This window comes from Sturnira hondurensis, unplaced genomic scaffold (genome assembly GCF_014824575.4).
Source record: "Sturnira hondurensis isolate 20B ecotype Veracruz unplaced genomic scaffold, ASM1482457v3 Scaffold0002640, whole genome shotgun sequence".
Taxonomy (NCBI): domain Eukaryota; kingdom Metazoa; phylum Chordata; class Mammalia; order Chiroptera; family Phyllostomidae; genus Sturnira; species Sturnira hondurensis.
In genome coordinates, this window is record NW_028075271.1 from 451,913 (window position 1) to 470,010 (window position 18,098).

The 18,098-nt window shown below is 62.4% G+C and overlaps 1 protein-coding gene across 4 annotated transcripts in view; it reads left to right on the forward strand.

Annotated features, from left to right (window-relative positions):
- TIAM1 (TIAM Rac1 associated GEF 1) overlaps positions 1-18,098 on the forward strand; it is a 179,575-nt gene that overhangs the window by 96,587 nt on the left and 64,890 nt on the right. For 3 of the 4 annotated variants that reach the window (XM_037040559.1, XM_037040561.1, XM_037040560.1), the window contains 3 exons: positions 1,810-2,783; positions 12,943-13,390; positions 17,804-17,976. In XM_037040559.1, the coding sequence (XP_036896454.1) occupies positions 1,821-2,783; positions 12,943-13,390; positions 17,804-17,976 (1,584 nt within the window). In that variant the 5' untranslated portion in view covers positions 1,810-1,820. Of the gene's footprint in view, positions 1-1,809; positions 2,784-10,146; positions 10,287-12,942; positions 13,391-17,803; positions 17,977-18,098 lie in introns of those variants that run through there. The other variant, XM_037040562.1, reaches the window with a different exon arrangement.

An 18,098-nucleotide genomic window follows, 5' to 3' on the forward strand; every position in this document is an offset into this window, starting at 1 on the left:
ATCCTTGGGGGGGGCTTGGCAGGTCGGGCGCCCCCCTCTATCCCCGTTCTAAGGGTAACACTGCTGCCTGCCCTCCTGGGCTGGCTGGAGAGCACCACAGGCCCTGGGGCCTGGACGGTGGGGCGGGACTACTCCTCAGGTGGCAGAGACATGCCCTGGGGCAGAGGAGGGCGGAGAACCAGCTGCCGGTCTACGCACGCCCATGGCCCAGGTGCCTGCTGGTGCGTGTGAGGCAGTGGCTTAGTCTTGACCTGAACCCTTTGCTGCTCTCGGATTTCAGCCGTGCCGTTCTTCAGACAGCACGGCTGGCTCACCTTCCCTCTGGGCTTTTTATTCTGAATTCACAAGATGGATGGATGGTGGAGACATACCTGGCACGTCCTGTCTGCTTACAGACCTCAGGGACCCTGGGAGACCGCCCTGTTGCTGACCATCAGTGTTGCTGACGTGCCCCTCCCCTTGAGTGCAGACATGTGCAGCCCCGGTGTTCCTCAGGGCAGAGGAAACTGAGACTGGTCGCGTGTGGCCAGTGCCGCTTGTCCCTTTCCCTCCACTTGAGGTTTTGCCTCTTTTCTTGCTTTTGAAAGACACTGGCCAGAGGCGTACCTCGGGGCTCTGACATCTTGGGGGATGGTCTCTGGGCTGGACATTCCCTGGGCCGGCGGGGGGGGGGTCATGTGACCTGTGTCCTGGTGGGAATGCTCAGGTCTGCATGAGCTGCCCTGCACTGAGGGTGGGGCCGAGCCTCCTCTGGCCACTCACTGCCCACGGCCTGGCTTCCAGGACACGCTGGGTGCCTGGTGTCTGTCCCCTGAGTGAGTCACTGTGCAGACGGGTGATGGAGTCAGCCTGGTGATGCACCCAGCTGCTGTGTTTCCCTCCTGCCCTTGCAGCTGTCCTCACGGTGCAGAGACAGGTTGCTGCTGCGCAAGGTGGGCGGGGCTCCAGGTGGACGGTGCACTGCTGCGCACCTGGGGATGTGAGCTGAGCTGCGAGGGGTTTCCTGGTCTCCACTGTGGGCAGTGGCCTCTGGGTCTGTGGGCGACACTGGACGAGTGCCCCGAAGGCACCTGGCCGTGCCCTGTGGCCCTGAGGGCCGGCTCTCGCTGGTGGCTCTGCCACTGAGTCCCCCGTGCAGGGACCCAGCCAGACGCATGTGCGCAGGGTCTGCTCCCAGAACGGAGCCCATTGGTCTCCGCTGAGCCGCGGGGAGCGGGGTTTCTGTTCTGCTCTGCCCACTCCCACCTCCCAACCACAGTCAGCGTTTTCAGCGCACTGTGGAATTAAAGGGAAAGATCCTGCTTTATTGGACTTAAACCCTCAGCGTTTCCACTTCTGATTGATTTCGAAGTTCGAGGTGGAGTCCGAAGAAAGCAGAAAACCCCTGGAAGGGGCAGGGGGTGTTCGGAGGTGCCTTTTAAGTCTCGTTTTCTGACATCGGCAAGTCCCTGGTCGGGCATACTTGGGTTTGGGAGCTGGGGCAGGACTCCAGGTCCGTCACCGAACGCGCAGCTGCAGGAAGACAGGTGTCCCCCTCCACCCGACCCTGAGAGAGGCAGTGTGTATGCTGAGGGGGGCGAGGTGGGTAGGTACCTCCTGGGCGAAGACAGGTGTGGTTCTCCAGCGGTCTTGCTGGTGCTTTGTGCCCACCCCCCCATGGGGGCCTCTCGGGAGCTGCCGGCTCTGCCCTGCTACCCTGTGCAGCCCAAGAACTGGCCGTCCTCCCCGCACGCCGAGCCCCTCTGTCCAGCTGCCTGTGCCCTTCAGTGACGGAGCTGTCCCTCCTGTCTCCTTCTCTCTCTGTTGCAGACTGCTCGGCCATGGGAAATGCAGAGAGCCAGAGCGTGGAGCACGCGTTCTACGGGGAGAAGCGCGCCAGCCTGGGGCGCAAGCACACGTCGCGCTCGCTACGCCTGTCGCACAAGGCGCGGCGGGCCCGGCACGCGTCCTCAGGGAAGGCGGTGCCCAGGAGCTCCGAGGCCAGCGGGCGCTCCAGCAGCACTCCCAGCATCCCGCAGTCGCTGGCCGAGAGCGGCCTGGAGCCCTTTGCGCAGGAGGGCACCCTTGAGGCCTTTGGGAGCCCCATCTGGGTGGACCGCGTGGATGCAGGCCTGAGGCCCGTGTCGTACACTGACTCCTCCGTGGCCCCCAGTGTGGGCAGCAGCGTCGTCCTCGCTGCGGCCTCCGTGCCGAGCATGCCCGACTCGGAGGACAGCAGGCTCTATGGTGAGGACGCGGCCTACCCGGCCGAGGGCGACAGCCGGCTGCATCCCTATGAGCGCGTCGGGCCCGCCTTCCTGGAGAGTGTGGGCTTCAGGAAGAAGCGCTCCAAGTCCGCAGACATTTGGCGGGAGGACAGCCTGGAGTTCTCCCTCTCTGACCTGAGCCAAGAGCACCTGACGAGCAATGAGGAGATCCTGGGCGCTGCCGCAGAGAGGGACCTCCAGGAGGCCCGGCGGGCGGGGAGCCGGCAGGGCCCGCGGCTGCCCACTGCCTGTCAGCGCGCCAGCTCCCTGAGTGACCTCTGCACTCCGGACGGTGCCAGCGTGATGGCCAACGGGGGGCCCAAGAGCAAGTGCGCCGGCTGCTGTCGCGATTTGGTATCTGCCCGCCCCCACCGGGCCAACCACAAGGCACCGCCCACGGCGGCCGAAGAGGCCGCTCCCGGCAGCAGCTACAACACCCTTCCCTGCAGGAGGTCCCACTGCCTCTCCGAGGGCGCCCCTGGCCCGCAGCTGGGCCGCAGCAGCAGCATGCAGGGCAGGAGGGCCAGGACAGCCCAGGTAACGCGGCCGCGGTCGGGGATGGGCTTGGCTTCTGCTGCGCGCGCTTGCTCTGCCGAGGTCCTCTGCTCTCCGGGGGTTGGGGGGTGTTTCCCTGGTGGCCTGGCCGCTGCCTCCCTAGGCTCCGCCCGCCTCACCAGTCCATGTCTGAGGGGTGGGGACCAAGGCCAGAGTGGGTGTGAGGGCTGCGGGGACAGCAGTGGAGTGAAGCTAGCGAGTTTGCACTGAGAAGCTGCCCTCTGACCCAGTTGCGCACTGCGCCCCGCGGGTCCTCCCCACCCGTCGTAACAGGGCCCCACGGGTGGGCAGGTGGGTGCAGAGGGCTGTGGACTTGGAGCGCCCGTCCTGGGCACTGTGGTGGCAGGAGGCCCATCGGGGCAGCCTGTTGGAGGCGGCGCCTGGGACCAGGGCCGCCCGGGTGTCTGTCTGCCTCTCGGACGCTGGCAGGCTGCCTCCTGCCCCCGGGGCCAGGTCGGTTTCCTGGGCCTGGCGATGTGCCAGCTCTGCAGCCTCCAGAGGGCGGGTCATGGAAGGCCAGCGCCCACGTGGCAGCCAGCTCCGTGTGTCAAGGGAAGGCCTTGGGCAGACCTTCCCTGCCAGCCTCTCCTCGGAAAAGGGGGCGAAGCTGTGCGGCTTCCCTTGGATCTGGGGCATGGGAGGGGCAGGTGTGAGAGCACCGGCCATAGGTTGGGGAAGTGTTTTGCCCAGGAGGGGAGGCCCCACCCCTTGACTGGTGGTGATGGGCAGGGACAGGAGACAGAGAACAGGCACCGCCCTTTCTGTCCCAGGAGCCTGGGCGGGGGCTGGCGCGTGTGGAGGAATCCAGATAGTCCACAGGGTGGGCCTCAGATGGGAAACCCAGGCTGGGTGCATGTGTTTTGCAGGGCCGGTCAGGCACCTGGGTGAGCAGCGTCTGTGCCAAGGTCGGGGCGGGAGCAGCAGGTACGCTCTGACCTTGGTCTGGGTGAGTCAGATGGGCATCTGAGGTAGGGCTCTCTCCGGAAGGGTGGGAAGGAGGTGGGTGGCTGGTGCTGAGCCCGGTCTGGGGCCATCGGACCACGGGGCCTGCAGGGCTGCAGGGTTTGTGCTTAGTTTCCAGACCTCAGGGTTCTGACTTTATTTTGCAGTTTTAAATTCTCCACGTGAGTCATCTGGGTGTGCGGTTTTCTGACATTCTAGACGCATTTATTAGAGTAATCGAAATTCAGTATCCATTCCTCCAGCTTTGTGTGGTCGTTAAAGGAGTGTGAGCCCTGCCCTTTCTTTTTAAAATGTGGTTTCACACTGGGTCGAAGTGCACAGGACGTCTGCCACTCGGACCCTTGGTTCGGGGATTACACGCGCCCCCACTGTCGGGCGCCTTCGCCACCTTGGTCTTCAGAATCTTCCGTCCGCGGCACTGAGACCCTGCCTCGCTCGCCGCAGCATGTGTCTCTGTGCCCTCGGTCTCTGTGGACTTGACCTGCTGTGTCCCACACACACCAGAGTCCTGTGGTGCTTGTCCTTGTGCTTCGCTGTGTCCGGCCTGTGCCACTGAAGGGCCGTTGGAGCCGTGGCAGCCGTTCCACCTTGAAGTTGCGCCACGGGGACGGACCCTCGTTTTGACACCCCCTGTCCTGGGGGGTGGGTGTCTCTGACAGCTGCCCAGACGGGCATCCTGGTCGTGCCTCTTCTTTCCTGGGTGATGGTGGGCAGTGTTTTTAAGTCTGTGGAACCTGAATTTCTTTCTCTGTTGAATGGGCAAATGGGGAGGGTTTTCGAGTAAACCGGATGAAGTGGCACGTGACGCCAGGTGCCTGGGCCTGCAGGCGAGGCTGGTCAGGGATGCTGTCAGCGGCCGTGAGGCCCACGTGCGCTAGTGGCCGCTGAGCGGTGGCCCCGCCCTGGGAGGCGGAGTGCGAGGCCGCAGCCAGGTGCACTCGGAGTGTTGACCCAGCTCTCCTCCAAGCACAGCTGTGGCGACAAAGTGACTGGCAGAACCCGCGGCCCTTCGGGCCTATTTGACGGGTCACAGGCAGGTGGGCCAGGGGACCCCTGAAGGGCCACCTGAGAGGCACGGTGGGCTTTGTTTCGGGGACATGGCTGGTTGGCCTTGCCGCGCTGGCTGAAAGAGATGGAGCTCAGAGGTGGGCGTGCTGGTGGAGACCGGACAAGGGGCCTGCCCCACGGGTGTCACCTGGGCCAGGACAGCGCCCCGTGAGCTCCCAGTTGCTGCGGGGCCTGAGGGGGTACCCGGCTGGGTTCTGGCTCCTCTCTCCGTGCCTCCCGCCCTGGGCACAGCCGGACCTGTGGTGGGGGGGTGAGCCCTGGTCGGGGCTTTTCCCAGGGCCAGAGCGAGTCTCCCCGTCAGAGGCGGGTTCTGTGGCGTTCCCACTCCCAGGCTTGTTGCCTTCACGCTCCATGAGTACGTGGCACAGAGACCGTCTGAGGGTGGCGCTCTCCACGTTGCAGCAGGGGCAGCCAGTGCAGGGCAGAGTGCGTCCTGGCTCACTGGTCACCGCCCCGAGTCCCCGCAGGCCCTTCTCTGTCCGGGCGAGTGGCAGCACCCCTGCTGGAGCCGACAGGAGGGCCACATGGGACCCCGCGCTGGAGGCTTCCGTGGAGTCTGGCAAAGGAGTGGAAGTGTTCTCTTCGTGTCTCTCCTGTGTGTGGCGTGTTCTCTTCGTGTCTCTCCTGTGTGTGGCGTGTTCTCTCTGTGTCTCTCCTGTGTGTGGCGTGTTCTCTTCGTGTCTCTGTGTGTGGCGTGTTCTCTTCGTGTCTCTGTGTGTGGCGTGTTCTCTCTGTGTCTCTCCTGTGTGTGGCGTGTTCTCTGTCTCTCCTGTGTGTGGAGTGTTCTCGTGTCTCTCCTGTGTGTGGCGTGTTCTCTCCGTGTCTCTCCTGTGTGTGGCGTGTTCTCTCCGTGTCTCTCCTGTGTGTGGCGTGTTCTCTTCGTGTCTCTCCTGTGTGTGGTGTGTTCTCTCCGTGTCTCTGTGTGTGGCGTGTTCTCTCCGTGTCTCTCCTGTGTGTGGCGTGTTCTGTGTCTCTCCTGTGTGTGGCGTGTTCTCTTCGTGTCTCTCCTGTGTGTGGCGTGTTCTGTGTCTCTCCTGTGTGTGGTGTGTTCTCTCCGTGTCTCTGTGTGCGGCGTGTTCTCTTTGTGTCTCTCCTGTGTGTGGCGTGTTCTCTTTGTGTCTCTCCTGTGTGTGGCGTGTTCTCTCTGTGTCTCTCCTGTGTGTGGCGTGTTCTCTTCGTGTCTCTCCTGTGTGTGGCGTGTTCTCTGTGTCTCTCCTGTGTGTGGCGTGTTCTCGTGTCTCTCCTGTGTGTGGCGTGTTCTCTCTGTGTCTCTCCTGTGTGTGGCGTGTTCTCTTCGTGTCTCTCATGTGTGTGGCGTGTTCTCTGTCTCTCCTGTGTGTGGTGTGTTCTCGTGTCTCTCCTGTGTGTGGCGTGTTCTCTCCGTGTCTCTCCTGTGTGTGGCGTGTTCTCTCCGTGTCTCTCCTGTGTGTGGCGTGTTCTCTTCGTGTCTCTCCTGTGTGTGGCGTGAGGATCTTTAATGACTTGAAACAAACCCCAGAAGTCTGCCGACACGGCGCGCCCACCCTAGCTTCCCATCTGTGCCTGGCGTGCTCTTCCCACGCGCTTTCTTGAGGACCCACTGTGTTCCAAGCCGTGCACTTTCAGAGGTAGTGGGTGTGTGGGAGCCTCGTGAGAAGCATGTTTTTTGGTCTTTTTTGGGGTGGGAGTATCTGACTCTGGGGACCTCCTCAGTGCCCTTGGTCACAGAGCCGGGTGCCTGCCCTGGCCCTGGGGGTGTTGCCGGTCCTGTCTGCAGTGTGCTCCCCAGAACAGTGTTCTTGGCAGACACATGGCCGCTACCTGGGAGAAAATCATTGTCACCGGAAACAATCGAAGAACTTGTCTTTAATTGAAAAAGCCCACAAGCGTTGCTGAGCGTGCCTTGCAACTGTGTCTGGGCAGTGGCTGCCGTCTGTGGAGACGGGAGACACCGGGGCTGTCGGAAGCGACGGGGCCCGTGTCTGCCCCATAGCCGTGCTGAGGGCTGCGTGTGTGCACTGAGCAGGCCGGTTACCTTGTGGGGCAGTTGGGGTGGGGTTAACCCTTGGGGCCAAGGGCAGAGCCTGGGTGTTGCTGGTCCCTCACTGACCTCTGGCCAGATGCGGCCGTTCTTAGGTCAGCGGACTGAGCTGAGACAGCTGGCGTCCTGCTGAGAGGAGGTCCAGCAGGTGTGAGCTTGCGTGCGTGGGACCTGTCACCTGTGGGCATGCCACCGGCAGGGCTCTCTGGGCCACGCCCACTGGGATGCTCAGTGTCTTGCCCACGATGGCAGCTCAGGGAAGGACGGCCACTGGTTGTGATGGTGACTCTGACTCCACGTCCTGGAGTTCGGCCCTGTGTGTCTCTGGGATGCCCGCGGGGCCAGCACAGAGAACACCCGTCCGTGGAGCATGAGTGTGCGGGGGGCGGGGGGGCTGAGTCTCCTGGGGAGGCCAAGCCACTGTGTGCCACAGTGGGGAGCAGGGGGTGCGCTCATTGTGCTGCCAGGGTCTCAGGCCCACGGGGATGTGGGATGCTGTCTGTCAGGGCGGCATGTTTGTGTGGCTTCTGCTCAGGCCAGCCCACAGGCTGCCCCTGTCTGACCCCACCACTTTCCTGGGGAGGTGACATGGCTTCACGAGTGCCGCACGCCCAGGTTTCCTGACTCACAGACTCCGGTCAGGGTCCAGTTTTCAGAAGCCCCCCCGCCTCCGCCCCACCAGGGTTCAACCCAGGTGCTCCCAGATTTTATGATCAAACCCCTCAATTCTGGCTCAGGTGGGAAAGAGGGCTGTTGGCGGAACAGGAAATGGTGCCTGCCCACTTGCGTGGCCCGAGCAGCGGCCGTTCTGAAGGCTGAGCGTGGCAGCTTCGGGATCCAAGCCTGACATGTTCTCCGGGGACAAGCAAGGACCAGGGCTGGGGCGTCAGCAGGTGCGGGGTGTGGTGTGACGGGGAACAGAGTCTGGAGCTCCTGCTGCAAGCGTGTGGAAGGTAAACTCCAGCTCCGTTTCACGGCCGATCCCCCGTGGCTCAGGCCGCGGTGTTTCCTCGGGTCGGGCGCTGACTTCGGCCTTCAGGAGGTTCGGGAGCTTCTGCGCCGGATCCCTGGGGAGTTGGGGAAACGGGCCCCTTTTCCGAGGCAAGCGCAGGGCCGCCCTCCCTTCTGCAGTGTCAGTCGCCTCAGGGGTCCCACCAAGTCCCTCTGGAAGCTCGTGGTCAAGACCCTCCGGCCCTCTCCTTGGGCCCCCCTGTGACAGTCTGAAGATGGAGATGACAGTCATCAGTTAACGTTTGCAGTGAGTGTCATGTGCTCGGCATGGTTCTCAGGACTTCTGTTGGGTAGACTCCAGTGTCACAGCACTTTACTGTTCTAAAAAGGACCGTAGGTGCTCCTGTGTCCTGCTGCAGAGATGAGGAAACGGAGGCACAGGCCCCCCACAGCAGCGCCTCGAACTGGTGTGTGCCGAGGTCCCCAAGGGAGAGCGGACCGAGGCGGCCTGGGGACCACGTGTGGGGGCGCTGGGAGAGTGGGGTGACGCGACGAGGACCCGAGGAAGGCTGCTGTAGAATCTACCAGGCAGAAGCGGCCCCGACCCGGGCGTCTGTGGCTCAGACCCACCCCTGTGCTGTGTTTCCGGCGTCTCCCCCCAGGTGTCGGGCAGCGAGGCTGGGTGCACCCGGGAAGTTGCACCAGGTCACCCACAGCACAGCGTCGTGTCACGTTCGAATTCTGCTACAAGGGACCGGTCAGTCCTACCGATTCCTGAATCGTCCCAGGGTCCTCAGACTGTGTGACTCGATATGTTTTCAAGATCGTGTTTGCCCGTCATTGACACAGAAAACCTGTCCCTTGGTATGTTGGTCCTTGAACACAGTGGGGGGCTGAAGGGGGCCAACCCTGGCTCAGTCGAAAACCCTGGTATGATGGACTCCCTAGAACCTAACCTCGGGTCGCCTGCTGCCGCCACGGGGTTGCCTCCAGCAGCCAGCGTGGTTGGTCGGCACCCGTTGTGTGCAGGTCCCGCAGGCTGTGTGTCTCCAGGGTCAACAACAGGAGGGAGGTGTTACTAAGGAAGTCGGAAGGAAGAGAAAGCGCCCTTCCTGTGTTTCCTGGGAGAAAAGCCGGTGTGGAGGTGGCCCTGCCCAGCTCACACCTGTGGTGTCCTGGGTCCCCTGCAAGGACACTTGGGCTGGGACCCAGGGTGTTGTTAGCCTGTCCTCGTTGCCAGGAGGCCTTCCGGATTTCAGCACCGGGGCCGCTGCAGGCCTGGTGAAATGCCTTCGGAAACTCTCAGTGAGCAGCTGCTGAGTGTTGGGGCTCCCAGTGGCCACGGTGCGTCCCCTGGACCGGGCCCAAGGAGAGTTCCTAGTGCGTGGGGCTTGCTCTGCGCCGTCCCCAGGGACTCTCGGGCTGGATCAGGTGCTGTGTTGGGGATCCTTTCTCTGCTTAGCTGGTGTCCCAGCATCTTCCTTCTCTCCCCTGACTTTGGGATTGAGACTCTGTGTGTGGTTCGGTGCTCCGGGACCGATCAGGTGCAGGCCGTCCAGCCTGAGGCGCAGAACACACCCTGCACTTGTGACACTGAGGCCTGAGGGGCTCCTCCCTGCAACGGCTTCTGAGCCCCTGTTGCTGGGAGGTGCAGCACGGGCAGGGCCTGGGGGCTCCTGGGCATGGGGAGAGGCTGGTCCTCAGGAATGAAGTGTCCCGGAGACAGGTGAGGGGTGGGGGAAAGACCCTGTGGAGACCCAGCTCCTGGTGGTGCTTGCGTCACGGGGCTGCTGCCTCTCTGCTGAGCCATAGGAACCTGCTGCATGGGCCCGGTGCCTGAGAATGACAGGCATGTGGACGCAACCTCTGAGGGGTGGCTGGAGTCTCTTAGGGTGGGACCCTGGGGCCTCTGCATCACCGTGGCCGCTTTTGGTTTGTACTACAGAGTCTGAAACTCGTGGACAGGTGTGGCACCTGGACATCTGGATAGAACAGCTTCCCCCCCCCGTGTCCCACCCTAGAGGTGGTGAGGGCTGGAGCAGGGCTCTCGGAGTCCCTGTTGAGCAGCTGGGGACTGGGGAGTGCCGGTGGCTGGCTGGTCATCGTTTCCCACACCCCGGCAACATGGGCTTCTGGGTATGTGGATCATCCCAGGCTGACGACCAGACAGACTGGGGCGGGGCCACCAGCAGTTCCTTCCCAACGGGCCGGTGACAGAGCGGTGGGAAGATGCCACTGAGCCTGCCTGGCTGTTTGTGGCCATGAGGTGGTGTTGGTGTGGGCGTCGCAGGGAGGGCGTTGGTTGCACTGGGCTGTGTGCTCTCAAGGTGCCGAGCTGAGCTGGGGCCGGCGGGCCTCTCACCGGGTGGAACCGCTTCTCTTGCTCGGTGTAGTGACCACCTGCGAGTGGAGGACACGGAGCTGGGGTCACTAAGAGGCTCTGGCATCGGGGGTGTGAGCAGATGTTCAGGTGGGACCAGGAGGTAAGTGTCTGTCAAGGCCTTGCCTCTCGGGTGTGTGGAGGCCCCAGGGCGTCCTGTGGGGGTGCCCAGCCCGTGGGGACACAGTGGGCTGTAGAGGCGCGTCCATGACGGTTTGCGCGGTCGGCCTCTTCCCCTTTCATTTCCTCCCCTTTCCGCCACAGTCAGCTTTGAGAGAGCAGGCATCCAGCTGGAAGGGGTGCTTTGGTGAACGGGGAGGGGTGGGGGGTGCAGGAGGCTGACTGTTCAGACCGAGTCTGGTCGGATGCCGTCTGTAGCTGAGTGGTGATGGGCCTGCCGTGTCCCGGGGGACGAGGTGGCAGGGTGCATGGGTGCCACCCTCCAGCCCCCCACTAGCCCATGCCGCTCAGCCACCAGGACAGCTTCCCGAGGTCCGTCCCTGTCCTTGGGAGGCCCACGAGGCCTGGGGGCAGGCGGTCCCCTGCTCTGTTCTGGTCTCCTCTGGGGCCCGGCCTTTCCCTACTTCACAGAGAGCACTCCCACCCCCGGGTTGGAGCCTGCGGCTGATGCCTTCGCTTTTTTGGAGGACTGAGCCTCGAGAAAAGGTGTCCAGAAGTTTGGGAAGTTCACGATGCCGTTTCCCACTACTCAGGGCTACCTAGAGCGCTCTCTGTCACTAATGGTCACTGGTTGTCCCGTGTCAGAAGGGAGGCAGGAAGGAGAGCTGGGGTTGGATCACAGTATGCCCTTGTTTGTGCAGAGGACCCGCACCCACAGGCTCTGGGGGTGCCCAGGCAGGACGCAGGCGGCAGGGTGGAGGTTCTGCCTCGGAGCCCCGCCCACACCTCCTCCGTCCTCCTTGAGTCTGTGCGAGCCCAGGGGAAATGCAGTTGGTTCCTAACTACTTCCTTCCTGTTGCCATCTTCGCCCCACTTTATTTCCTTTTTTAAAAAAGTGTTAGGTAGGAGGGAGGGGCCCCGTGTGTCGCATGACAGTCGACTGAGTGCCGGAGGTGCTGTGCGCAAGGTGCTTCCACCCCTGAGTCGCGGTTCCTGCCGTTTGCACCGAGCTTTGATTTTGTTTTCTGGAAGGTGTGGTTTGAAGACTTCCCACACTATCATTGGTGAAGGGATTACTACAGTCGAGTTAACATATCTGTCCCCCCACATCAGCACCCCCCTTTGTGGGGAGAACGCTCAGGGTCTGCTCTCAGCAGATCTGAAGCGTGAACACCGTGCCATCCACTGTAGTCACCGGCTGTACCTTAGATTCCAGAACTTCCTCATTTCCCCACTGGCAGTCGGCACGCGGCCCCCCGCCCCCACGCTCTCCTCCCCCACCCCCGCACGGGGAGTCCACGTGCAGGTGAGTCACTCGCACGCATCTCTCAGCGTCTTCTGCCGCTCCCACGTGGGCCTCTACCCCTCTCCCAGCTGCTCACTTGGCATTGAGTCACACTGGAGGTGAAGCTGAGGTCCCCTCGGGCATGGACCGGACGTGCAGAGGTGCAGGTCCCTGTCTGGGTCTCGAAGGCAACAGTTTATCTACTGCTCCGCTGCCTCTCAGCAGATTCCAGCCCAGAGCTGTGGTTTCTGTGGCGATTCAGAGCGCCCTGTAGCTTTTGTGTTTCCAAACCACAATGAACTAACCCTCTGTGAGGCTGAAGCACAAACGCAGGAGAAGCCCCAGGCTTTGTCTTCCTGTGCCATCTGGTCTCCGCCTCCAAGGACAGTGCAGAGACCGCAGGCTGCCCCGTCCGCCGCCACAGGCATCCTCCTTCCTGGACTGCTGTGCGTGTGATGGCTGTGTGTGGAGACGCGGGCAGCACCTCACTGTGCTGTGGGGTTCTGAGTTCAGAGCCCCAAAACTCAGCTCCAGAGCCCTGTGGTGCTTTGCAAGTTCCAAATGGGTTGACACTGGGAATCGATACCCCTGCGTCTTGGCAGGTGCCCGAGTCGTCCCTGGCCTGGGGCCGGCGGTAGCTTGCTTCGGGCTCCCGGTGTTCCGGCTTTGAAAGGGCGAGGTAACTGGAGCTTGGGGCCGCAGCGGTGGCCCACGGCCTTCTCCAGCTCAGTGCAGTGGGCGGCTGCCCATTTTCTGGAAGTGCAGCCAGTCGGGGCAAGAGGACGGTTGCCTGCTCCGGGGACATGGGTCCTTGCTGGGTGAGTGGCTAAGGTGGCCCCCTGGCCATCTCTTCAGTTGCCACAATATAAAACAGGCTCCTAACCAAGCCCTTTGCTTTTCTTTAAAAAAAAAAATGGCCTCACCTGCACCCATTTTGTCCACACTGTCTCCTTGTTCCCCTGGGAAGCCCTGCCTCAGCACAGCCGACTGACCGCCCGCAGGGTTTCCTGGAGTTCTGGGGGCTGGTGACAGGCGAGGGGAGGCGAGGAGCTCTGGGTGGGGGGCCCGAGCCAGTCCATGGCTGATTTGCCAATCAGTTCATTAAGTAAGATAAGTGACAAGCTCTTTGCAGTGTCCTTTGTGTCTTTTCTACTTGACATTTTCAGTGGTTCGCCTTGATAGTGGGGTGGCTGGATGGTGTTCTGGGCACCCCGCTGCGCCTGGGATTTGTGCGGGTTGGGGTGGAGGGGGGCATCCGTGCCAGAGCGGTTGGGAGGCGGGTGCCCTTTGGTTGGCAGGAGCTGCTGGGACTTCTCTGCGTGACACACATCTTTCCCTCCTTTTTGGCTCCCAGGATGTGAATGCGGGCGAGGGCAGCGAGTTTGCTGACAGTGGGATCGAAGGGGCCACCACCGACACAGACCTGCTGTCCCGGCGCTCCAATGCCACCCACTCGAGCTACTCGCCGCCCCCTGGCCGTGCATTTGTGGGCAGCGAGAGTGGCAGCAGCAGCACGGGGGACGCGGCGCGCCAGGGCGTGTACGAGAACTTCCGCCGCGAGCTGGAGCTCAGCGCTGCCAACCGCGAGAGCCTGGAGGACGCGGGCTCGGCGCACAGCGACGAGCGCTCCAGCGGCGCCCCGAGCTCGCCCGGCCGCTCCGACGTGCTGCGCGAGGCGGCGCGGGGCACGGTGCGCAAGGCGGGCACGCTGGCCGTCAAGAACTTCCTGGTGCACAAGAAGAACCGGAAGGTGGAGCCGGCGGCGCGCAGGCGCTGGAAGCACTACTGGGCGTCCCTGAAAGGTAAGCCGGCGCTGGGGCGCTCCCTGCCCTCCCCCACCCGGCCTCCTGTGGGCTCCGCGCTTCCCCCGCGCTTCCTCGCTCGAGCTTCCTCGCACTCGGCTTCTGAGGCAACTACAGACCTGAGCTTAGACGTCTTGCGTGCGTCTCGGATCGGAGTTCGGACGGCGAAGTGTGCCTTGTACCGCCTTTTTGTGCTCCACGCTGCAGTGGTGCCGCGCAGCCGACCTCCAGCACCCGATAGGCTGCCTTCGAGGGCGCTGTGTCCCCGGAGCCGCCATTCGCCCGACTCCTCCCTTGAACGCTGCTCCGTGGTCTTTGCCCCCGCGAAGCTCAGCCGTCGGAGCAGCTCAGGTCTAGTGCCTTTATGTGCTCGCCTGGGTTCCAGGACACTTTCGGGGACGCCCTTACACGGTTGTTTTGGAATCATTTTGGCTGGTGAGCACCTCCCAAAGTGATGGACCGACCGTTTGAAAGGGGCACCGTTAGACTGAACCCTCTGGAGTTTCCACTTTCAGGTCAAAGGCAGGACAGGAGACTGTTAGTTTCGTAGGGTTCAGCCTGGTGATTTGCGGGCGTCTGAGGAAGGCCCTGAGCCACTGCACGTGACAAAACCATCGATTTACAGNCAGCCGTCGGAGCAGCTCAGGTCTAGTGCCCACATGTGCACGCCTGGGTTCCAGGACACTTTCGGGGAACGCCCTTACACAGTTGTTTTGTAATCATTTTTGGCTGGTGAGCACCTCCCAAAGTGGTGGACCGACCGTTTGAAAGGGGCACCGTTAGACTGAACCCTCTGGAGTTTCCACTTTCAGGTCAAAGGCAGGACAGGAGACTGTTAGTTTCGTAGGGTTCAGCCTGGTGATTTGCGGGCGTCTGAGGAAGGCCCTGAGCCACTGCACGTGACAAAACCATCGATTTACAGCCAGGCCGAATGGCCTCGTGGTGTATGTCACTGTTTCCACTAATTACTGTACACTGTGTGTGTCATCTGTTGTCATTTTACATGCCTTTTTGGGTGTGAGGGCATGTTCCTGTGTGCCTCGGCCTGTGCTCAGTGCTCCAGAGAATGTAACACGTTACTCTGTGTCTTAAAGAGAACACGCCTTAAGCCCCTGGGCTTCCTGTCACAGGCACGGTTTGAAGCAGGGCTGGCAGGTTGCTGAGTGCGCAGGGTGAGTGCAGGGTGAAGGAACCTGGCCCCCTGGTGCTGCTGGGCTTCCCTAGCCGTGGTCGGTGTGAGCAAGTCCAGTGCCGGACTTGCCGGAGTGCCGGAGTGCCAGAGTGCCGGAGGCACCGAGTGAGCGGGTCTCTGGGCACGCCCAGGGGATGAGCAGGCTGGGTGCACCCCATTGCCCCTTTGTCCACTGTGGCTTCCGTGCCCGGGAAGACAGGAAGGGAGCATGGTGACTAGATGACAGGTCTTGCTGCACATAACAGACCCCACAGTGACATCTTACGCAAGATAGAACTATAGCACCGCCCGCCCCATCAAATCATCTAAGGCTGGTGCGGTGGTTGTCCCTGTGAAGTCCCCGGGGGCCTGGGCTAATTCCATCTTGTTGCTCAGCTTCTCCCAGAGCCTTGCCTGAGAGTGGGCAAGTGAGGGCACCACCCGGAAGCTGCCTGTGTCCCTTGAGCGTCCATCCTGTTGGACAGAAATGAGTCAGGCCTAGCTGCAAGGGAGGCAGGAATGGCAGCTTCATGGCTGGGCAGTGTCCTTCCCAGGACATCGCTGGCCTACGGAGGACTCTCTTGTCCGCTCGAGTGGGGTAGGGGCTTGTGTGCTCGATGCTGCTGCAGTTCAGGGTGGCGCGCCACCTTTTTCGTGTTTAGTTATTAGTCTTGCTGGGATAGGACTTTTTGTGGCTCTGCTTCCTAGAATGTCTCAAGAAGAGTCAGGCACTTTCTTTTCTTTTTTTAAAAACCCTTACTTGAGGATATGCTTACTGATGACAGAGAGGGACACTGATCGGTCGTGCCCTGTATGCTCCCTGACTGGGGATTGAACCTGCAGCCTGGGTATACGCCCTACTGGGACTCAAACCCATGACTTTTTGGTGTATGGGGGGACACCGGCCCACTGAGCCCCAACCTGGGCAGGAAGCGCCGGCACTCCTTCCCGTCCTCCTCGAGTTGCCAGAGCCCGCCGCGGCGGTTCCGGGTGTGCGCGGGGAGCAGGGTGCTGGCGGTCCTGGTGCTTTCTGTGGGAAACGGCATGAAGTGTCGCCGCCAAGCTCTGCGTTTCACTGGGCTAAATCAAATGCCTCCTTGCACTGTGAAGGGTGCACCCACAGCCCGACGCCGTGCGGAGCAGGGACAGTAAACCCGGGAGAGTGCCATCAGCTCACCCCGTGCTTCCCTCTGCGTGGAGTAGCCGCCCTGCCCCTGGGGGATGGGTGCTCGCCCAGCGGGGACTCGGGGGGCTGCTGCGTGGGCTCTCGTGTGGGATCTGCCTCACCTGTGTGTGGAGGTGCCACAGGGCCACGTGCGGAGGGGCTGTGTCACCGGCTGCTCTGCTGCTGTGGGGGGCAAGGCCCCTTCTTCACCCCCCGCTTCTCGCCTGCTCCCTGCCCCTCCCCCACCCTGCGCCTCTGTCCCCGTCAGCAGACTGCCCTCCTGTCTAACTGATTTGTGCCACGTTTCCACAGCCTGACGGGAGGGGACCCCGCAGCCCCTCACTGTCACCTGAGGCACTTTCGCAGTTTGGACACAGGGTCCTGCTAGATCACGAAGTCCCACAGCTGGGGGCTTACGCTGCAGAAGAGTGTCGCCTCGCAGTCCTGAAGGCCAAGGTCGGGTGTCAGCAGGTTGGGCTTGTGCTGAGGCTCGTCTCCCTGGCCTGCAGGTGGCTGTCTCTCTTTAGTGTCATCACCCCGTGGTCCCTCCGCACCTGCCCGGGTCCACACCTGCCCAGATCCACATTTCCCTCTTAGAAGGACAGTTGTTCCCGGCGAGGACCTGCCTGATGACCTCACCTCACCTCGGTCACCTCTGCAGGGCCCTGTCTCCTGTTCTGGGTCTTGGGTGGGCTCCAGCAGGTTATTTGGGGGAGGGATATAATTCAGCCCACAACAGGCCCCAGATGTGTGGTTTAAACAGGCCTCTCCATGATTCTGACCGTGAACTTGGAAGTAGCGGGGTTAGAACAGCACTCCTCGGGGCCTCTGATTTCAGCTGGGACGTGGGAGCGCAGTTGCCGTGTCCCTGCAGTCCCCACGGAGTGCGCTCCGCAGCTTGGCCCCCAGCCCCGGGAGGGGCCTGCATGCTCTCGGTGACCCGGTCGGAGTGCCACAGTCTGTTAGTGTCCAGGCGCAGGACATAGAGCCACCGAGTCCTTGGCTTCTTCGTCCTGCGATAAGGTCCCATTGTTTGTGACACACTCAGGGCCGGTCCTGCCAGGGATGCTCGGGGGCTGCTGCCGGCTCCCCTGAGCAGCCGGGGCGCCAGAGTTAACACCCAGGGCCCCGGGAACGCGGCAGAGGGGTGGGGTGGGGGTGGAGATTTCTCCGCAGCTGCAGACAGAATAACGGAGAAATGGTGTTGTTTAGAAGTTGTCTCTAGCGTGGCGCCACCAACAACCAGAGANCTGCGATAAGGTCCCATTGTTTGTGACACACTCAGGGCCGGTCCTGCCAGGGATGCTCGGGGGCTGCCGCCGGCTTCCCTGAGCAGCCGGGGCGCCAGAGTTAACACCCAGGGCCCCGGGAACGCGGCAGAGGGGTGGGGTGGGGGTGGAGATTTCTCCGCAGCTGTAGACAGAATAACGGAGAAACGGTGTTGTTTAGAAGTTGTCTCTAGCGTGGCGCCACCAACAACCAGAGAGTGTTTGGTGGCGCTCAGGTGAGGGGCCTGTGCTCTGGGAGGGGTGGGCACATCCCGGATGGGCCGCCTCACGCCGTGCGTAGTGTGGGGACGAGCAGGGACTGTGTGGAAGCTGCCTCCCTTCCTGCTGCCGTGGACGACTGTAAGGTCGAGCTTGGAGGTCTTGAAGATGGCAGGCTCGGGAGCGCCTGAAATGGGCAGTGTGCCCACACTCCAGGGTTGTGGCGTTCTCTTCCTTGTGACCCACCAGCCGAGCATTCGGCCCTAGGCCTGCGGGCTTGTGCTGACGGCCCGGCCTCGCATGGCGCTCATCACAGCCGTGTGGGAGCGTGTGCACAGCCACTGGTGGCCACTGAGACCCCTGTGTGCCTGTGAGGATACTGGTATGACGTTTTCTCAACCAGGTGCAGAGCCGGAAGGGACCTTGGGGGTGGGCGTGAGGGAGCGCTGGGCGGGGCATGGAGCTGTGGTCTAAGTCCTCCATCTGGGCTTGGCCCCTGCTCTGCCCCCAGACTTCACGGGCACTTCAGTGTCCGGCCCTCTCCTAGGGACGGGCACCCAGGACTCACTCGGCCCCTGCTCTCTTCCCAGGGTGCACGCTCCTGTTCTACGAGAGCGACGGCAGGTCAGGTGTCGACCCCGCCAGCACCCCGAAGCATGCCGTGTGGGTGGAGGACAGCATCGTGCAGGCTGTGCCCGAACACCCCAAGAAGGACTTCGTCTTCTGCCTCAGCAACTCCCTGGGCGACGCCTTCCTCTTCCAGGTTTGTCGGGTGCCCCCTTGGGAGTCTGAACCGGTCCTTCCTCTCCGGCCTGCACACCCACCCCGGTTTCTGCGTGGGGGTGTGCTTTTCCGTGGCTCCTTACGGAGGCACAGGTGGTGAAA